The following is a 20,797-nucleotide window of genomic DNA, read 5'->3' on the forward strand; positions in this document are numbered from 1 at the left end:
AATCACATATTTCCAATGACTGAGGTGATGGTATTTTTCTTACTTCTCTTGTATCTGCGGTATTTATCACCTAGTGAAGTAGGTAGCAAATGCTTGGTATACTGAGGATGGCGAAGGCAAACTTGGTTTTTAAGGACAACAAATAATAAACTTTTTTTCTTAGTGAAGGAAGTCAGTGGTAAAGAAAAGAGTATTTCTAGGAAAACTGTGACATCATCCAGTTGATGGCTGGATCTGACCTCAAAACAAGACATTTTCGGAAAATACCGAACAGGTTGTTGAGAGGAGCTGGTTTACCGCTTTAGCCCCTTCTGTCTTTATTGTCAAGACTGTGCCACGTTGCTGTGAAATTTACCAAGTATTTATGCCCTTTTCTGGGAGAAAGAATTGGTTTTAAAATACGTAAGGCAAGAATTTTGACTAGATAACTTGGTTTCCACAAAACATTGCTTTTCCTGAGGAAGACTGTTCTAGAGCACGAAACCTCAGGCGTGGGTTCTTCCTTGCCTTAGCACCCTTTGCAGTAATGGGCGTAGGACCATTTGAGGCACGAGTGGGATAGTCTTTGGGTCTTTGGCGCCAGGGTTAAGCTCCCTTTGGACTTATGCCATGATTGCATGCAGACAGGGCCACACTGACCTGTAAATGCCCACTTCAGCGTCCTAGGTTTCCTGACGTGATGACGCTACCTTCTGTAGAGGAAGGAGAAAAAAAAAAATAGGAAAACTGGGAGTGCATGAGTTCTACAAATGCATATTGGAGTCACATAATGAAAAAGCAGATTTTTTTATTATGATGTTTCTCCATATTTGGCATTGCTGTAAATGGCTAACTAACATTTACTGCCAATTCCATACAAATGTGTGGTTCGGTAATACCAGAACAGCAAATTTAAATGAAAAATAAAAGTTAAACATTTCCACACGAGATTTTACAGTCTGACATTTCACTGTGTAGGTAAAAAGACATTTTTTTTCTTTTACTACAGATTATTCAGCATGAATAAAAAACTACAACTTTTATTTTTTAAACAGGAGTCACTGGTTTTAATTTTTACACATTTTTAAAATTACTGTGATAAAAAATAATGAAAAAGCTTCTTAATAATGCCATACACAGTATAATATAGATTTGTCCCCATTATATAGCATTTGTTTAATATACAAAATAGAATATTGACACACTTGAATCTATATGTAGTTAAGCAAGTTATTGGAGGAGGGTATTTTCATACAGCCTTTCATCAGAAAATAGAATCCTTTTTTCAGGCATTTTCTAGAGAGAAGCTAATCCTTTCCTGAAAACCTGGTCACTAATCCCTGGGGGACCAGGCTGACTGATCATAGTCTGGAAAATGATGAAACTTGCATTCAAAGTGGTTAAAGCATCCTGCTTACACTCCTATTCTCCCATCCAACTCTCAAACCAGGCACATGAAAACACATTCATTTACCGCTACAGCCTTGACGGCGACGGGCTAAGACTGAAATCTCACTGAGGGCTGCCATGGTTCTTGAATTTCGACAGATCAGAGTATAGTAATCTTGTTCATTCCACAGTGATGTGGTTTTAGGGTGTTTGACACAAAACGAAGATAAGGCTTATCAATAATAGTAAAATTATACAGAAGTAAAATCGGAATTGCCCCTCCCCTCCCACCCACCAGTTCTGAAATGAGGCTGGCTTTCCTTTGCACGCACATCCCGAGCTCTCTGATGCTAATTATCAAGCTCTTCACAGACCCTGGTCATGTCGGTCTTCCCACTGGTGTCTCCATTTCTTTTTCTCGCCAGGAGAAGGCAGATGATCTTTTAGGTTCCCTTCTCCTAGTTTTAGACAGTTGGCTATATGTACCCCACAGGCTACTTGTAAGGTCTCCCACGGCAAGGCCTTAAAACACTGAGAAGGTCCTATTTTTCTACCGCTAATGAAAAATACTTTTCAGGATCTGCGGTGGCCAGTTCTCACTGAAGTTAGTACAAACTTAATCTGGGATGGCAAGATACCACATACACAGAAAATGAAGTTGCTTTCAAATAGCACCCTATCTTTTCTCCCTTAAATTGTCAATTGTACTCAAAGGTAGTTAAGATAACCTTCTTCTTTCCCACTTACTCTAAAAGGGCACAACTTCTTTTTCCATTTAAGGTACAGCCTCCTACTTCCACGGATGCCAGTTGATTTTCTTTTCACAAAGTGTACATACCTTTTTTTCACTGAGTTCTATTTTTTGAGAACCGAGATTGGGACTGAAATAAGATTAATGTGTGATGTGCTTTCTGGTTTTAACCATATAATATTCTATATTATATGAATAATTTACCTTTCATAAGCTCTTTTTGAAACTTAACACTGTCATTGATAATAATATCCAAGCGGTATTTCTTAGGCACCAAAAATTTCACATCCATCTGGGTTACAAACCATCTTAAAATACTCTGAGCTCAATTTAAACCATTACAAAAGGAACATTCCCTTTTAGAGAGCATTCAAAAAGCAAATGATTACACTTGTTTATTAAATAATTTCTCCAAATACTGAAAAATAACAAGTAACATTCAAAAAAGCATTCAAAGAAAACACAGACGTGTACTCATTCTGTTTGGAAATGAACTCTTGTAGGATAGAAAGGAATTAGTGTATTATTTGGCAACCTAGGAGATTCTGCACTATTTACATATTGCTGGTACCTCTACGCATATTATTGCCAAACTTCTGAGGCCTCTGTGTTGATGACACCGCTGGAGAGGCTGTCTGGGAAAGGAACCGTGCGATCACGTGGTGCTCGGACTCGCGCGGGCACCACCTTTCTGTCCCGTTCGCTCGCACGCCTGCCTGCCAGGGGCCAGGGGAGACTTGGCAAACCGAACCGGCACTGACCGACAGGCTCCCTGCTGGAATGAGAAGGGCGGTGGTTGCGGGAGGCAGAGGATCCGAATGGGACGGAGCCTCAGCCACCTCCCCCGCACACAGGGCCGGTTTCCATCCCCCTCTTCCCCTAGAGCAAACCCGTTTGGTTTCTGAGACCACTGCTGCCTGTATGAATGCTCACCCACACTAGAAATCATATAGGTTATCCGTCGACATTTCTTTGACCCCTACAAAAAATATATAGCATGTCGTGATAAAACAATCTCATCTAAAAATCGTTCTTATTTTACACTATACAAGCTATTTTACAATCATTTTAATAAATTGCATGTAAAGCTGCAGTAGCCCTTCCCTTCCCAGATTAGTGAATACCAATATGATATATATCTGAAACTATAACTAAATATAAAAATATATTAGAAGTTTCGTATGTTTAATATTAGATTTTCAGTTTTCTATTACACAAATAATTTGGCCACTCTGAATAGAAATCAGCTTTCTTGTGGCTTAGTAAATAGAAGTTGAGTTTACAGAAAGTTGGTAAGGTGCACACAGAAAGGGCTACTACAGCTCCTACTTTGTTTAAAATGATCTTTCTCAACAGCGAGGAGGAGAAATGCACAAGACTTGTGTTAAACTCTATGGCACACGGAGGGATGTGAGGCATGTGGAGTTGCAAGAACATGGAAGTCTGACAGACAGTTCTAAATCACAAACGTCAGTAGCTGAACTTTCCTGTACCGCCAGGAAAGGTAGACCAATTGGTGACGGATGGGAATGTGAAAATGGGTGTCTGGCTACTTTTTCCACGTTGGAGATTTATTTTGGGGGTGAAGTTTAGTGACCGGAAATACCTGGTCTGATTCCAATCTCTCAGTTGTGTCTCAGCTGGTTCTTTGGAATCATCACTTTTAAGAAGGTATACAAACGACAGCGAAAGGTCCTGAAAGACAGTTTACCGACTTCCTTGCCATCTAACCATTGCAGAGACAGGCCCTTAAGTACAAACAGGGCCTCTTGGTAGTTTTCGTGTTTGTTTTTAATTTCTTTTACAACCATCATCCACGGTTTAAGGAGCAGGTCACCGGACTAGGTGCTCTACGCCAGTTAGGACGGTTAATTTGCACAACCTATATATAATTCTCCACTGAAGCAGATATATACAAAATATGAGCTTTTTTTTGACGAGAATACTGGAGATAGGAGTCAATTTTTGTGGTCTTCTGATAGCTAAGTGCCATCAGGTTAGAAGCACCAACCCATTTTCACACAGATGATTAATGTTTAGAGTTTATTTTGGAAAGCTATGAACTAGCTGCCCATCTTAAACAGCTGTACAATAACTTGAATACAAAAATCATGTAAGAAAAAATGAGCAAGCGTAGTTCACTGGATATAAAGGAAATTGTTAAAACCAGACAGTAATAGCTATAAAAGGCACAGCTTCCCTTTTCTGATAGACACTTGTAAACTTTTTTTCAGGTTTCCATGCATAAATCAAAAAATGCTATCCTAACTATACAGGGGAAAATACACCAACAAAAAGTCTAGGAAATTTTGTCCAGCCAACTGTGAAAAGTATGAGCAGAAAGTTTGTCACGCAGACTTCGGGCACTGGCGGTTTAGGCGCCATCCTTCTCTGGCAGGTGGGGGCTCCCCCACTGCGACCGCTGCTGATTCCCGGGACCCACCAACCATCACTCTCTACTTGGCCCACCACTGAAGAGTGATGGCCAAGGGCCTCTGTTGCCAAGTCTTGGCCCCTCTATAAACCACATGTAGTGCGTATTTAAAACAAAACAGAACAAAACCAAGGACCAGACGAAAACAAAAGAGAAAAAAATAAAACAGCAAAACTGCTACAGGACAAATTGATAGTTTGTACAACAAAAGCTATAAATTCAACTTTCTTTAAGGCAACCTTTCTTATTAAGGCAGTCACTTTTGATGAAACAGAAGTTTTTTGATATTTCCACTTGAATATTTTGGTATCTGATTGGTGATGATTTCAGCTAACATCTCTGGGAATTCAATACTCATGGTCTTATTCAAAAATGTTTGGAAGCAAAAGTTAAGGAGATTTTCAACCACCTGCAAGAGAAAATAGATTAACAGTTATTCTTCAACATTACTAGCAAGATCTCATGCTTGTTGGCTTCTAATTTTAAAAAACATATCTGACCTAGAGTATACCTGTCTTTGCTGGAATCCGCCAGATAAAGAAGTTCAGTTGGATAAAGTGAGCATTCAGGTTACCAAAGACATTTTGGGGTCTTTAAAACTGTATCTAGAATCATACGGCCTTTAGCGCATCACCGTGACCCACACAGCACCGTGACATGTGAAGGACACATGCTGGTTTAATTGATTAGTCATATAAAAGAGAATTTGACTTAAAAGAATAGTGCCATTCTGTACTGGCATCATGCTGTTCTATGCACGTGACTAGATGAAATATTTCATAACTGGCATGAGGAGAGATGTGTGCCAAAGTGAAGCTGTCACAACGTGAACTCAAACCATCACCCAAATCCACCAACAGAAAGAACAAAAACAAAAACAAACAATTGGCGTATAATTACATACACTAATCAGAAGTCCCAGAAAATGTTTCGGATATCTGGATTTCAGTTTGACACTTACATCATGCATGGAGTCCAAGAGTTTTGTCAGTTGATAAAACCGCTGCCAGTTCTGACTGGAGTTTCCTTCCCTCTTGACAATGGCTTTTCCTAGCTCTTTGATGTAGGTCATTCTAATTTCATCAAATAGCTCTTGGCTCTTCAAACCTTCCTTAGGAACTAAAAGGTAAAGATGTTGTCACATAAAGAATTTTCTTACGGTGACTCTGCCATAGGTGCCAGCAGGGCCTTTTATGATTAATAGCACGCTTCTTGACATAACATACATCGTATATACACTCTGAATATATTCCATGTAATTACAAGCATTTCACAGGATCATGAGAGTGCAGCCAAGAGAGGTTAGGGGATAATAGAAAATTGGAGGATTTAACCTGGAGTTATAAGCCTTACTGGGGAGCAGGTATCTGCCTTCCCTTAGGCACTTAGAAAATATGTCACGGATGCTATAAAATCAGTTGTTTTTTTTCTTACTCTTCAAAATGTTACTAGTAGGAAGGACTGTGAACAGAAGGTTAATCATGCTTTCTATTAATCTTGTAGAGATAGACTTTTGTACACTGCTCAATTTTCTCAAAATGTGCACCTAGAAACTCTGGTTCTGTGTGAATGGTTAGGGAAAAAAGGATTTGGTCAACATTGAAGCAAACCTAAAGGTTAATACAAAGTTAAGGAGATTTCTGGATTTCAGGATGTTTCAGGGCCAAAATTAAGCACTTTCTAGGGAGGGGGGTGTGTTGTTTCCCAAACTTAACTTCATTGTTGCTGGTATCTTAGAAAATGCTGGAATTCAGGAAGAGCAGTGGCTTTAGGAGCAAGAGGTTTTAATTTTTACTTGCCCTGTGGATTTGAGTATAACCTGCCTGAGCTGTGTTTCCTACTCGTTCTCACTGAACTGTTTAAAATTGGTTTACAAATTTAGATATAATTGACATATTAGTTTCAGGTTGTACAACGTAATGATGAAATATTTGTATATATTGCAAAATGATCACAATAAATCTATAGTTAATCCATCACCATATGTTACCATTGTTTTGGTTTGTGATGAAAACTTGTAAAATTTACTCTCTGCAACTTTCAGATATATAATATAGTATGAATAACGATAACCACCATGCTGTACATGAGATCCACATGACTTACTCATTTTGTACCTGGCAGTTTGTACTTTTTAACCTCCTTTACCCATTTCTCCCACTCCCCACCCTCCCACCTCTGGAGACCACTAGTCTGTTCTCTGTGTACGTGAGCTTGTCTTTGTTGGGTTTCCACATTCCACAGAGAAGTGAGATTCCATGTTTATTTGTACTTGTCTTTCTCGGTCTGACTAATGCCCTCTAGGTTGATCCATGTTGTTGCAAGTGGCAAGATTTCACGATCTTTAATGGTGGAATAATATCCCATTGAATGTATACACACCACGACTTCTTTATTCATCCATCCATAAATGGATACTTAGGTTGCTTCCACATCTTGGCTATTGTAAATAATTATGCAATGACTATGGGGCTACATACATTTTTTTACGTCGTGTTTTCATTTTCTGTGGACAAAAACCCAGAAGTGGAATTGCAGGGTAATGTACTACTTCTATTTTTAATTTTCTGAGGAATCTCCATGCTTTTTTCCACAGTGGCCGCACCAGTTTGCACTCCTATCAGCCGTGCACAGGGTTGCCTCTTTTCCACATCCTTGTCAACACTTGTCTTGTTTTTTATTATTACATATTTTTTAATGTTTGTTTATTTTTGAGAGAGAGAAAGACAAAGCATGAGCAGGGGAGGGGCAGAGAGAGGGAGCCACAGAATCCAAAGCAGGTTCCAGACTCTGAGCTGTCAGCACAGAGCTGGACGTGGGGGTCGAACCCATGAACTGTGAGATCATGACGGGAGCTGAAGTTAGACGCTTTACCGCCTGAGCCAACCAGGAGCCCTTTATTTCCTGTCTTTTTGACAACAGACATTCTAACAAAGATGAGGTGATCTCTCATGTGGTTTTGATGTGCATTTCCCTGTTGATTTGTGATGACAAGCACCTTTTGATGTGCCTGTTGGCCAGACAACTTGCAAGTATTTTCTCTCATTCTGTAGGTTGCTTTTTCATTTGATCGTTTCCTTCTGTGCATAGTTTTATAGTTAGACATGCTGCCATTTTTATTTTTACTTTTCTTGCTTTTGCTTTTGGTGCCAGATTAAGAAAATCCCCGCCAAGACTGATGTCAGGGTGCTAACTGCTTATGTTTTCTTCTAGGATTTCTATGGTTTCAGGTCTTACGTTCAAGTCTTTGATTCATTTTGGGGTTAATTCCTTTGTATGGTGTGAGATAATGGTCCAGTTTTTTGCATATGTCCACTTTTCTCAGGGTTGTTTACTGAAGAGACTGTTCTTTCTCCATTATATGTTTTTTGGCTCCGTCATAAATTAATGCTCTCCTATCTCTCATTCATCTATGTGTCTCTTTTCTTGCCCATACCATGTTGTTTACAGGACTACAGCTTTGTAATAGAGTTTTAAGCCAGGGAGTATGATGCCTCCAGGTTTGTTCGCCATTCTCTAGATTTCTTTGGTTATTCTGGGTCTTTTATAGTTCCGTACAGAATTTAGGATTATTTGTTCTGTGAAAAATGCCATTGAAATTTTAACAGGGATTACAGTGAATCTGTAGATTGCTTTTGGTAATATGGAAATTCTAACGATATTCTTCCAGTCCATGAGTATGGAGTATCTTTTATATATGTCTTCTTTAATTTCTTTCACCAGTGTCTTACAGTTTTCAGTGTATAGGTCTTTTGCCTCCTTGGATACATTTATTAATTTTTCTGCTAGCTTGTTACTGGTATCTAGAACTGCAACAGATTTTAAATAGTGATTTTGTATCCTGCAACTTTACTAAATTTGTTTATTAATTCTAACAGTCCTTTTGTGGAATCTTTAAGGTTTTCTATATATAAAATCATGTCATCTGCAGTGAGTGTTTTATTTAGTCCTTTTAGATTTGGAAGCCTTTTATTTCTTGTCTAATTGCTCTGGCCAGAACCGCAATAGTGTGTTGAATAAAAGTGATGATAGTGGATATCCTTGTGTTACTCCTGATCATGAAGGACAAGTTTGTAGCTTTTTCACTACTGACTATGACATTAGCTGTGGATGTGTCATATATAGCCTTTGAGACATATTCCCTCTATCCTAATTTTAAAAGTTTTTTTCATAAATAGACATTGAATTTTGTCAGTGCTTTTTCTGCATCTGTTGAGATTATTATATGATTTTTTACCTTTCTTTTGTTAATGTGCTATATCACTCTCCCTGGATTTTGATTAGGGTTAGGCCAAAGAACACATACGAAAACGTTCTGATTCTAGAAAGCACTACTTGGTACTTCTAAGATGTCAGTATTACTGTGAAAACAAAGACTACTTAAACAGGAGTGGTAAGAGCCTACCATGTTAAAAATGGGCCTATGTCAATATATTACACATAACCTAATTACTGCTAATTTTTTAAATATTGAAATTTAATATTTTCATTGATTGCTTATCTTTAACTTTCTCCTGCATGTTACCCAAATTCTAAAAGTAATTGTGGGTGGAGCCCTATTCACTGCTTATGTTTAAAAGAATCTCATCCATCTCAAATTACCCCTAATTATCTTTGTAGCTCCATCTATTTGCTTTATGTCGTTGGGCCATATATTTAGAATTACTTTCCTGATAAAATGTTTTATTTAAAGAGTATCTTTACATAAAGAACTGTTTTTCTTTTTGCTTTACAGTCTGTGCTGACAGCAGTGTAGCTGCTACCAATTCCTTTTAGTTTAAGCAGTGGTCAGCAAACCATGACCAGCAGCCTGTGTTTGTAAATAAAGTTTTATTGGCACACGGCCCTGCCTTCTCTCCTTACATTGTTGAGGACCCTGTTCATGCTGCAGGGAGCAGGGCTGATTAGCTATGACAGGGAGTGTAGGCAAAGCTGAAAACATTTACCATCTGACACTGTCCTGCACAACTTTGCCATCACCGGGTTACTCTATGCATAGGCTAGATGGCCTTGTATTTCAGCCACTCAGTATCTTTATTCAGGTACTCTCATGTAAACAGCATAACATTGGATTATTATTTTTTTAATCCAGACTTGCACTTTTTTGTGTCTTTTCACCTTGGAGCCTTGTAGCTTTTATCCCCTCTTGATGTAACGAAATTGCTAATACATTTATTGGTACGATTTGTTACTTTCCCTTACCATGCTTTAGTTTATGCTCCCCCCCCCCCTCCTTCTCATTCCATTTTTTTGTATTACTTTTCCTTCCCATGTTTTCCTCAGCTGCTGCCACCCTGCGACTCAGGGCTTTGGTCCTTTGTGTAGTTTTTCCGTCTTTAGCCATCATTACTGAAATGTAAACACTCATTCTTATCAAACTCCTCTTCTTGTTTATATGTAATTATTGTGTCCTTTGGTTCTGTTTTTTAAACCCTCCAAATTGCTGTTATTTTATACAGTAAATGTTAGCTTAAATGTATCTACATATTTTCCACTTTCTTTGTTCTTTTTTCCTTCTTAGAGATGGGATTACTTTCACTTATCCTAAGTACATCCTTTAATTACTTCATTCAGGATCTATGATGGCAAACTTTCCTTTAAAAAATAGATTATTGGTACATTTAGACTATTGAAATGTAAGGTGATGTTTGGATTAATAGCTACCCTGTTTGTAACCGTTTTCTACTCAGGGCACTTGTTCTTTTTTTCTTTCGTAAGCTTCCCTTTTTTTTCTACTTTCTCTGGTTTTCACTGAGTATTTCCTATGATTCTATATTCTTTCTTATCAATTAATACTCATTTTTAAAAGCTGTTTTCAGGGGCACCTGGGTGGCTCAGTCGGTGAAGCGTCTGACTCTGGATTTCGGCTCAGGTCATGGTTCGTAAGTTAGAGCCCCGTGCCAGGCTCTGCGCTGACAGCACAGAGCCTGCTTGGGATTCTTTCTCTCCTCTCTCTGCCCTTCCCTCATTCGTGCTGTCTGAAAATAATTTAAAAAAAAAAAACACCACCAAAAAACTTTTCAGTGGTTGCCCTACCCTTCCCCCTATACATAGACGACCAATCTACATCTCCTTTACATCACACTATTGTACTCGATAGGGAGGGCAGGTACCTGCCAGCAGTATTCCTAGCCCCTCCCTCCCACTGGTTTGAACCCTGCTGCCGTTCATTTCACCAGTATACCTTACACCCATCCCGTGTACGGCTGCTGTAATTACTCCACAGTTGTGCTAAGTTACATCAGCGAAGAAGAAAAAGGAAATCTTATCTTCGTTGCTTCCTTCTCTGATGCTCTTCTTTCCTTTATGGAGATCCATGTTTCTGGACTGTGTCATTTTCAATTCCTCTGAAGAACTGCCTTAAATGTTTTATGCAAGGCAGGTGTTCTAGTGACTAATTGTTGGTTTTCGTTTGAGACGTGCTGTTTCGCTCTCAATTTGGAAGGATAATTTCCCTGGATATATAATTCTAGATTTTTACTTTTTTAAGCACTAAATATTTCACTCGACTCCCTTCCTGCTTGCATGGCTCCTCTGTGGGTAAGCTGCTTTTTTTCCTCCTCAGGCTTCTTTCAAGATTTCTTGATTTGGTTTTCTGCATTTTGAGTAAAACATGTCTAGATTTAGATGTTGTGGTATTTATCTTTCTTGGAGTTTGGGAGTTTCCTGGGTCCATGTTTTGGTGTTTGTCATTAATTTTGGAAATTTCTCAGTCGTTATCACTTCATATATTTCTTGAATTCCTTTCTTTTACTTTGGATATCCCCATTACTTGTATGTTACACATGTTGTTATGGTCCCCTCACAGTTCTTGAATACTCTGTTGCATGTTTTTTTTCACTCTTCTCTTTGCATTTGAGTTTGGGAGTTTGCCACTTCCGGTTTACTGATGAGCTAAATATCCCATTCCATTACAGTAATTCTCATCTTTATAATATCTCCATCATATAATACTTTTGTTTCTTTCCTAGAGTTTCCACTTCTCTGCTTACATTACCCAGGTGTTGTCACATGTTGCTAACTTTTTCCATTACAGCCCTTACCATATATTAATCATTGTTATCTTAAATTCTCTGATAATGACAACATCTGTGTCATGGCTGAGCTGGATGCGAAGCTTGACTCTTCAGACTATTTTTTCTTGCCTTTTAGCTTGCTTTTTTTTTTTTTTTTTGGCTGTTGTCAGAACTGAGGTAATTATGCTTTTAGCATGAGGTTTGATGTTCATCTGGCTAGGAGCTGAGCTGTGTTTCATGCTAGCCATAGGTGTTTAATGGAAACTAAACCTGTTTCCTTGTTTTTCCCCTCTTGTCTTCGGGTTTCCCTAAGAACTCCTTCTCAGATGGCTGTGTTCTACAGTTCTAATCCAGTGGAGCCCTACTGATATGGTGGTAAGGTATTGGTGATGTGGGGTGTCTGATCCTTTTTGATTAAATCTGTTTTGTCCTGAACTTTAGAAGTGTTTCCGAACCACAACCTCCACCTTATATTCCTGTTTCCCTTGCCAGAGATACAGGAAGGAAAAGGGGGCTGCCCTGACCTATTTGCTCTTTTCCTCAGGTCAGATAAATTTCTTTTACAGAGGCTTCCCTCAGAGGGCAACAAACAGAGGGGATCTTTTCTCTGATCTTCACTGTGAAAACCTGGTGGGGCTTATGCACGTAAACCCCCAAAAAGTGTGGGGAGGCAACCCCCTTAGTTTTTAATTCGCAAGCTCTTCCTAGGTCTCCAGCAATTCATCAAAATTACAAGTATTCCTAACCAGGTACTGGCTCTAGAAGTTTCTTTTCCCAGTAAGCTGATCATGGCTGTGCTTCTCTATATCTGTCTGTCTCTACAGATTTTGACATGGTCATTTGCCTTGTGACCTCAATTCATTGATGGCTCCAAGAAAAGTTAACTGATTTTTAGTTCAGCTTCTTACTGTTGAAGATGGGAATGGCAGTGTCCAAGCTGTTAACTTGTCAGAGATGAATGGAAGTCCACCTTCGGTTTTCAATATGTTTTCCTTAGCATTACGAAAAAATCCTTCCCTTGTCTTCACTCCTGCTACATAGGTTATTAAGTTGCTTCTCCTTTGAGGGTTTTTTTTTTTTTTCAGTCAGTTGGATTTTACTTGTATGTTAGGTAGAATTCATTGAACTGCCTGGATAGGGCAGGAGAGTTTTCAGCCATTCTTTGCATAGTTCCCTTCCCTATTCTCACTCCCTTTCATTTTGGATCTCTGGTGATTATGTGCCACCAGAACTTTTGTCAACTGGCATACCATGAATGGTCACCCATGTGTCAGGATACACATTTCATTTACTCTCAGTCTGCTTTACTGTAGAAATGCTCCTTTTTATGTTCATTAAAGCACTCTTTCAGCCCTCCTCCCTCAGTCACGCCTCTTGTTACTTATGTATGTGATACACACATATACATATCTATGCATTTAAAAACTTGTATTCTGGCTAATTTCTTCTCTCTCCAAATGGGTCTGATCTGCTTTTAGAGACATCCCTTATTTAAAAAATTTCACTTAGGTTTCCAACCCCTGTCTTTAAACTTATTAAATATACCCTCTTAGTACGGCTGACTTCTTTGGGTTCCTGTCTGCACTTAGTTTTTCCTGCTTTTAGTCTAGCGTTTTCAGTGGGAGGTTAGGGTACCTCTTCTGGTATTCTGATAGGCTAGAAGTCTGACTGTATCTTATGGTATCTATTTTATTCCTTGTGATTCTATTCCTTTTTTAAAAAAGAACCAGTGTAAGGCGCCTGGGTGGTTCAGTCGATTTAGTGTCATGATCTCAAGGTTCATGGGATCAAGCCCTGTGTCAGGCTCTGGGCTGACAGCGTGGAATGTGCTTTGGATTCCTTCCCTCCTCAGTTTGCACTCTCTGTCAAAATAAACATTTTTTAAAAATTGAAAAAAAAAAGGACCAGTGATATGTACTAGTTCAGTTTACTTTTTGTATTCTCTGCAATGAAGGATCTGGTATGTATAAAACTTAAATCACCAGTGTTTACAAATAGGATTGCTTAGTGTTTGGTGCTGATCTGTACCTGGAATTATGATCAGAACTTCAACAGCTTATTGAAATAACGTCAAGCTCATTTCTTTAACACATGTGCTGCATTAGGTAACGTCAGAAAGTCTCTAGCAAATGAGTTGTGGAAAATTCCTGTCTTGACTAAAATGTTAATGGATTTAAATATTAGTAATATAAAAGAACTTTCTGTAGAACAAGGTAGTATGAAAGCATTAATGATAGAGGTGTCTTGGAAAAGCTGAAACAGATACAGTCACATGCAACATCCATCACTTCGAGTTACTTGGCAGCTTTGAAACCAGAATTACTCATGGAAAGACTTTTTGAAACCCTCAACTTTATTTGTATATGAAAGAAGGGTTCAGTCATCAACTTAGTATTTTATAAACACTACCTTCATATGGGATTTTTATTGGTACTATACAATTTTAGCCTATTCCAACTATTCACACACCTTCTACTGGTTGTTGAAAATGCCACCTTTTTACAAATCAGATACGTTGTATTTTTCACAAGCTTTCTAGGTTTACTGAGTAGTGCCTTTGCCAGTCAAAAGTAGTCTCACTCAAGTTGACATACCAGTAACTTTATCTAAACTTTGAAGACGGTTTCATAAACTCTTGCTGCTGTTTTCCAGATAGAAGACCTCTGTCCAACAGTCTGGCAACCGTGCTGCATCATGGGATGTTCTAACGGTAAGCGCGATGTACTTTTGTCTCAATTTCTTAGACACAGGAGTATTCCTTGGGTAACTAAGTTGACCAGGTTACAACAGAGCACAGAAACTAAAATCATTCTAGCTGGCTTTGTTTCTCCCTGTTTCCCCCGGGGAAGGAGGTGTGTACACATTCCAGACCCACAGAGGCTCCTGCGTAGCTCATGTACTTCTCTGTTTCCCAATGGTACCCAACTGTCTTCCTAATCTTAGCATCACTGGCTGGGCCTTTATAAAATTTTACATTTATGAACAGGCTCAACTATTTGAGTAGCAGGAAATAACCGTGGACTTGGTGCTATGTACACAAACAAACCTTTGTTTCTATATTTCCTATTTTTGACATACTTAGAAGTGAATTTTAGACGCAAATAGGTGTTCTACCAACCTGAAGAGAGAAGCAGTAAGGTTTTCATACAGAGATACTCTTCATAAGATACCTGAAGCCTGTGTAACTCAGAGGAAACATACAGCATATGTTTACATTGTTCATACATGCAGGGTAGAGTCATTCTATGCCTGTGAAAGACAAATATCAGTGTTTGAGTTAGGAAAGAAATAGTGCTTGTTCCCCTGCCCGAAGGTAGACTTCTTTGTTTTTATTTTGAAAAACTATGAACTTAAAAAGGAAAAGCTAACTGTTGCTATTAATGCTAATTCCCTACCGTTAAGAACCACGACAGCACCTAAAGAGACTGCGGAACAATCTACACTGGAGAAATTATTCTTCTGTTGTGCATGCCACTTACTAAGTGTTTAGAATTGATTCATGCAGAACTTTACCATTACCAGTTGCTCCTTTAATTCAATGTTTCTTTTAATCCAAAGTTTTATGGCAGCATTTGCATTCAGGCCAGTTACACAAGACGGTTTTAGGTCTTACCCATTCAAAATCAAAGTTTTTTTTTTTTTTCACAGCATCACATCCTGAAAACAGTTATGTGTGATTCTGTTTATAGTTTTGCAGAGGGTCAGAAGTACACTAGAACTCAACTCTGGTATTTCTGAAGTTTCTTAACTTTTTTTGTTTTTTTAAAAAAACTTATTTTGAGAGAGACAATCTCAAGCAAGCTCTGCAGTATAGCTCCAACCCACAATCCTGAGATCATGACCTGAGCCGAAATCAAGAGTCAGACACCTGACTGACTGAGCCACCCAGGCGTCCCTGAAGTTTCTTAACTACTTTACTGTGCTTGGTTCATGGTTTTTACAATACCTCAAGATTTTTGTTTGTTTGTTTGTTTCTGACAGAGAGTGATCTTGGATTTAGATTAAAAAAAGGTCACTATTTTTTTCTACTGAAGATACAGTTTGTTTCTTTATAGGATAAAATAACTCTGACAGGAATGGTATGCTGTGACAGTGATGACACAGGAGCTCACAGGACTCTTCAAATTTAAAATCTTCTCTTCCTAAAGAGGTACCTTCCCAATCTCCCAACAGGAAAAATCATTCAGTAGGCTGTTAAAAACTATTTTTTACAATAGTAAGACCTAAAAACAACGGTGAGACTACCTGCTAGCTACACAAGCAGATGTGGGGTGAAAGTGTACCTTCAAATTGTGCCTGTCAGACGATACACCAGGATGGAAACGAGCGGGCAGAGGGAACAGAGCAGCACAGACCCCAGGATGGGGAATAGTAAGAACGCCCTCTACAAAACCACTCTTCCCGTCTGCTGTCTGTCCTCCAGCATGGCGGAACCCTGAGAAAAAGTCTGCAATTCCCACCTCGTGTGACAAATGCGTGCGGCACTCTTCAGGTTATGCTGTGACTGCTTACCTCTAACTTTGAGTGCCCCCCAAATAAAAACCCTGAATTAATTTCCTAAAATAGAAGGATAAGTTGGTGTTTCACAGAAGTCTCAGTTCACAGTTTTAAGCCCAATACTATGAGTTCAAATTACTTTTTTTGGGAAGGGACCATAAATAGCAAATGTTGCCAACATGATGTTTTTAAATAACTGTGGTTGGATTCCCGAAATGTGCAACCAGTACTCAGGGAGTTTTGGTGTCTGAGTTAACTCACAAGATTTCATGTATTCATTTGCTAATTAAATATCTGATCAAACAACCAAAACCCTGTTCAACTGGGATACAGGAGTTTGAACAGCCCTCTTGCTGGCAATTGAAGGTGACGTCCTTCTCTGACACAGATTCCTAGGAGTGTGGGTCTGTCCAGGTCTGATAGGGCCAGGGGAGGGGACATCTGGCCCCTTCTGGGAATACGAAGAGGTGGGTCACTGCATGTACATTCCCCATGCCTCCTGTCCTGTTGCTTCTCAGTGTGAAGCCTTGTCCTTCCCCTTTAGGTTTAACTCACCTCTAATTACACTTCCTCCCAGAAGCCATTAGCCACTTTATCTGAAATAGACCCCTCCAGTATAAACTATCCCAATCTGAAATTATTTTATTTGGTAGTTACCTGTATGGACGATATAAGCAATACAGGTCGGGAAAGCTTGTCTGTCTTGTTCTCAGCTACTCTGTCCCAGGCTTATTAGGAATGAGGAGTCAGTGGTGTTCCCTCTCATCCATCCTCCACCATGTTATCCTGTTTGAAAGCCTCCACTGGCCGCGGCTTCTCCTAGAATAACATCTAAACTCTGTTTCATGGCCTACAAGCCTCTGTTCTAGACTCATAGGGTATTTCCAGCCTTTGCCCTCACTTCTTCTGTCTGCAGGGCCCCACCTTTCACACAGCTTGTGCTTCTGCTTCTGCACTGTGTGATGTCCACTCCCTGGACCGGTCTTCTATGGTCCCTAAATCTAAAGTAGCAGGTGCCTGTCACTGCTCCCTTTGCCCAGGCACACTTTTATACCATGGTTCTCTAAAGTAATTTTGGTTATCTATTTCATTTTCCCCATTGGAATGTGAGCGGGTGCCACATCTATTGTGCTCTCTATTACAGCTCAGGCTCCTAAAAGAGAGTCTGGCACTTGGTAAGGACTCCTATCACTGAGAGAATACTGTGCTGGAAAATAAGTATCACCAATAGAGAAAGAACACCAACTTTAACTCAGGATTCATTTCAGCCAGGACTTCTAGACTGGTTTTCTATGCACCTAGCTAGCCTGACGGCAGAAACGTGCAATCTCTGCCTTAGAGATTTCTGTCACAACGCCCAAGAATATCTTCAAAACTACCTGGAGCTAGTGTCATCCAGTCTCCTCTAAAACACTTAAAATAATGTGAGCTCACCACATGGTAAGGCAGGCTCTCCCACTGAGTGCTGCTCAAATAGAGGTTTTTCTTGAGCTCCTACCCATTATTTCTGTGCCTGGCACACCCATAAGGCAAAACAGTATGTCTGTAGGCTGCCCTCCTCCATACCCTCGCTGTTCACTGACCAATGTCAATTTCCATTCTCCTTGCCCTCCTGGACATACTTAAAGTTGTCACTCCCAATTTTAATATGGCATCCAGTTCTTAACACAAACTGCTCACCTCACGATGGGTTGACTCATATAGGGTGCAATGGAATTATTCTAATAACAGGGTTTAAGGTTTACATTGATTCGTCTGACCCCTGGTCAAAAGCACCCAGAGCTCACAATTAAAGAAATCTTCATTTCTTACTCTGCTCTGACCATAGGTATGTGTGGGAGAACTCCCTGTTTTCATTCTCATAAGAGAGAGAGGCTGCAGGCACAAAAATTGTACTACAAGGTGGACAGTGATAAGAACTAGGGATATATAGCACAGAGGTCTTATAAGGTGCTAAGAACATCATGAGTTAAGGGTATGCTTGAGGAACAGGTCATCTGAGTGGGGATGCCGTGTCTATGAAAGAGAACAGTGAGAGAAAAGAAGCCAGGTTCTGGAAAGCCAGTAACCATGCTGAACATGCATGGCGTGGGCAGGGAGGACATCTGGGTGTTGCGGAAGTATGTGATGTGATCAAACTGTACCGTAGGAAGAAAAAAATCAGAACATGATGGAGGGTACATCAGAGGTAGAAAACTAGTCAGGAAAAACTGCAATGAGGTCAACAGAACGGACACCCAAAATATTTCACAGATAGAAGCATAGGCCTAGAAAAGCATAGGTGGCTGATTTATCAAATCCTACAAGTCATAAACATGGAGTAGGCCTTGCCCTGGCAAGAGAGTCCCCTTGCTTCTGGGTCTGTACCTCCCACCTCCTCGGCCAAGATGTCCTCGTCTATAGTCGTCCCTATTGAATGTGAGATCAACTGACCCCAGAGATGCTCACTGTATTAAAAAGTACCCTTACATGTGTCCTGCCCCATGTACATCTGGTCTGCCAAAATGTACTGATAAACCACTCTCTTTCAAGTGTGCCCTGTTCCAAGAAACCTGATAGAATGGATTCAGTTCTCAATGATCATGACAGCAATCCATCAGGAAAAAATCAGCGGGATAAAAAAAAAACAAAACAAAAAAACAGACTCCCAAATAACTTACTCATTAATAACCAGATCAGGAGCAAAACACAGCATGTTTGCACTTGATTGTCTATATGATCTCCACCCCAGGGCAAATGCCATGAGGAACATCCATGAATATTGCAGTAGGGTCATTTGGTCATCCAGGTGTAAGTTCCTGAATCCTGAATTAAGAGAAGTAAAGGTTATGAGGAAACACTCGGTGCTGAAGATCATCTCTTTGGGAACTGCCACAGACCAGAACCCCTAAGAGACAGAGGAAATGAAGTAACACTAAGGGGGCACAGTTCTCCTTTGTCATCCAACATGTCAAGACCAAAGCCTTTGGTGCTTTTTAACAGCATCCGGTACAATGCAACTTACTGTCACTTTTCCCCTATTTAAACAATATGACCTAAATAGTAAAACAGAAAAGCCCAGAGTCCTGACTTGGTACATTACACAGTCAATGAATTCAATTTTAAAAATTCCCCCTGACAGTAACACCTCTTTCCCTCTTGACAGAGTAGAGATGACGGAGGTCAGGTGACTTCATTCTTGTCCTGTCTCTTTTCTGTGTGAACATAAGCTTATTGATTCTCCTCTAGCTGTAAAGTCTGGGCTGACACTAATGTTGACCTCTTATGTCCCATCTACATCAAGTTCCCATAGGGGGACTTTTATCTCATATGATCCTAAAAATGAGACTAATGAAGATTTACATTCAACATATATCATGTTACATAGTTAAGAGTTAAGAATCATTCTACTTTACCTTGAGAAAGGGTCACGACACCAGATTTTTACAGATTTTACAAATAACCTGATTTTTTAAAGTGACACACTGAAGGAAAAGCAACTGAGTTCTTACAAGTACGCATTTTCCCCCCCACTAGACCTGGGTGTAAAAGGAATTTCTGAGTAAGTCCTGTGCCCCTAGCTCTGATATTACACCATCCTGCTTGAAACTGCTCTGAGCAACAGTGTGAAGAAGCTGGGAGGAGCATACAAGTTTTATGATAAACTCTCCACTCCCAGCTTTTCCAGCCTTTCCCCTTGTTAGGCCCCAGAACTGAGGAAGCAGGACGCACAGTGGGAGCTGGCTGACAAACAGCCAGAGCACTGCGTCTGTTTAAGACAATGCAAAGCTTTATACCTTAGCTGTGTCCTCCCCTGCATCTTACCTGGTATCGCCTTGGCCCATTTCACTGCTGCAATCACTTGCCTCCCGCCTAACATGTTGAGTGTGGTCATGATCCGCCAAGTCGAATCTGGCATTGAGCTATCATACCCTGCGTATAACACCTCGGGTTCGATGACCTCCAGCAGGGACACCAGGGTAGGGGTGAGCTGTGGTAATGTTGCAGGAACTACCGTTTTGTTAGCAGGGTTTTCAGAAGTTTCTTGGGACACTCCTGGGGTGGCCTGCTGAATTCCTTTTATCTTTTTCTTTGTTTTTCGAGCTGTGGGTATTTAAAAAATATATACACAGAGTGAGTTTTACTGGGAAGGTCTGGGTGACAGAGTTTATTCAATAAGTATTTTAATTTCTGAAACTATTCAGCAATTATAAAGTGAAATAGAAGAGGAAAAAGCAGAGTCAAGAGGAACCCATTTGTATATGAAGCCACGTCATACCGGATACAAAATTGTCTTTTGGGGTGCCTGGGTGGCTCAGTCAGTTGAGCACCTGACTTCGGCTCAGGTCATGATCTCGCAGTTTGTGAGTTTGAGCCCCACGTCTGGCTCTGTGCTGACAGCTCGGAGCCTGAAACGGATTCTGTGTCTCCCTCTCTCTCTGCCCCTCCCCCACTCACACTCTGTGTCTCCCTCTCTCTCTCAAAAATAAATAAACATTAAAAAAATTAAAAATTGGGGCGCCTGGGTGGTTCAGTTGGTTTAGCGTCCGACTTTGGTTCAGGTCATGATCTCCCAGCTTGTGAGTTTGAGCCCTGCGCCGGGCTCTGTGCTGACAGCTCAGAGCCTGGAGCTTGCTTTGGATTCTGTGTCTCCCTCTCTCTGCACCTAACCCACTCGCATTCTGTCTCTGTCTCTCTCAAAAATAAACAAACATCATAATTAAGTGTCTTTCAATGTTATGTGAAAACAAT

General features: G+C 40.0%; 1 protein-coding gene across 8 annotated transcripts in view; it reads right to left on the minus strand.

Annotated features, from left to right (window-relative positions):
* Window positions 1-770: 770 nt before the first annotated feature.
* Window positions 771-20,797, minus strand: part of NR3C1 (nuclear receptor subfamily 3 group C member 1) — a 162,435-nt gene continuing 142,408 nt past the window's right edge. For all 8 annotated transcript variants that reach the window (XM_053222535.1, XM_053222534.1, XM_053222543.1 and 5 more), the window contains exons 5-9: window positions 19,871-20,149; window positions 18,727-18,871; window positions 14,688-14,818; window positions 5,515-5,672; window positions 771-4,962 (exon numbers count right to left, since the gene is read on the minus strand). In XM_053222535.1, coding sequence (XP_053078510.1) covers window positions 4,810-4,962; window positions 5,515-5,672; window positions 14,688-14,818; window positions 18,727-18,871; window positions 19,871-20,149 — 866 coding nt within the window. In that variant the 3' untranslated portion in view covers window positions 771-4,809. The remainder of the gene's footprint in view (window positions 4,963-5,514; window positions 5,673-14,687; window positions 14,819-18,726; window positions 18,872-19,870; window positions 20,150-20,797) is intronic.

The sequence above is a fragment of the Acinonyx jubatus genome, chromosome A1 (assembly GCF_027475565.1).
Source record: "Acinonyx jubatus isolate Ajub_Pintada_27869175 chromosome A1, VMU_Ajub_asm_v1.0, whole genome shotgun sequence".
Lineage (NCBI taxonomy): Eukaryota > Metazoa > Chordata > Mammalia > Carnivora > Felidae > Acinonyx > Acinonyx jubatus.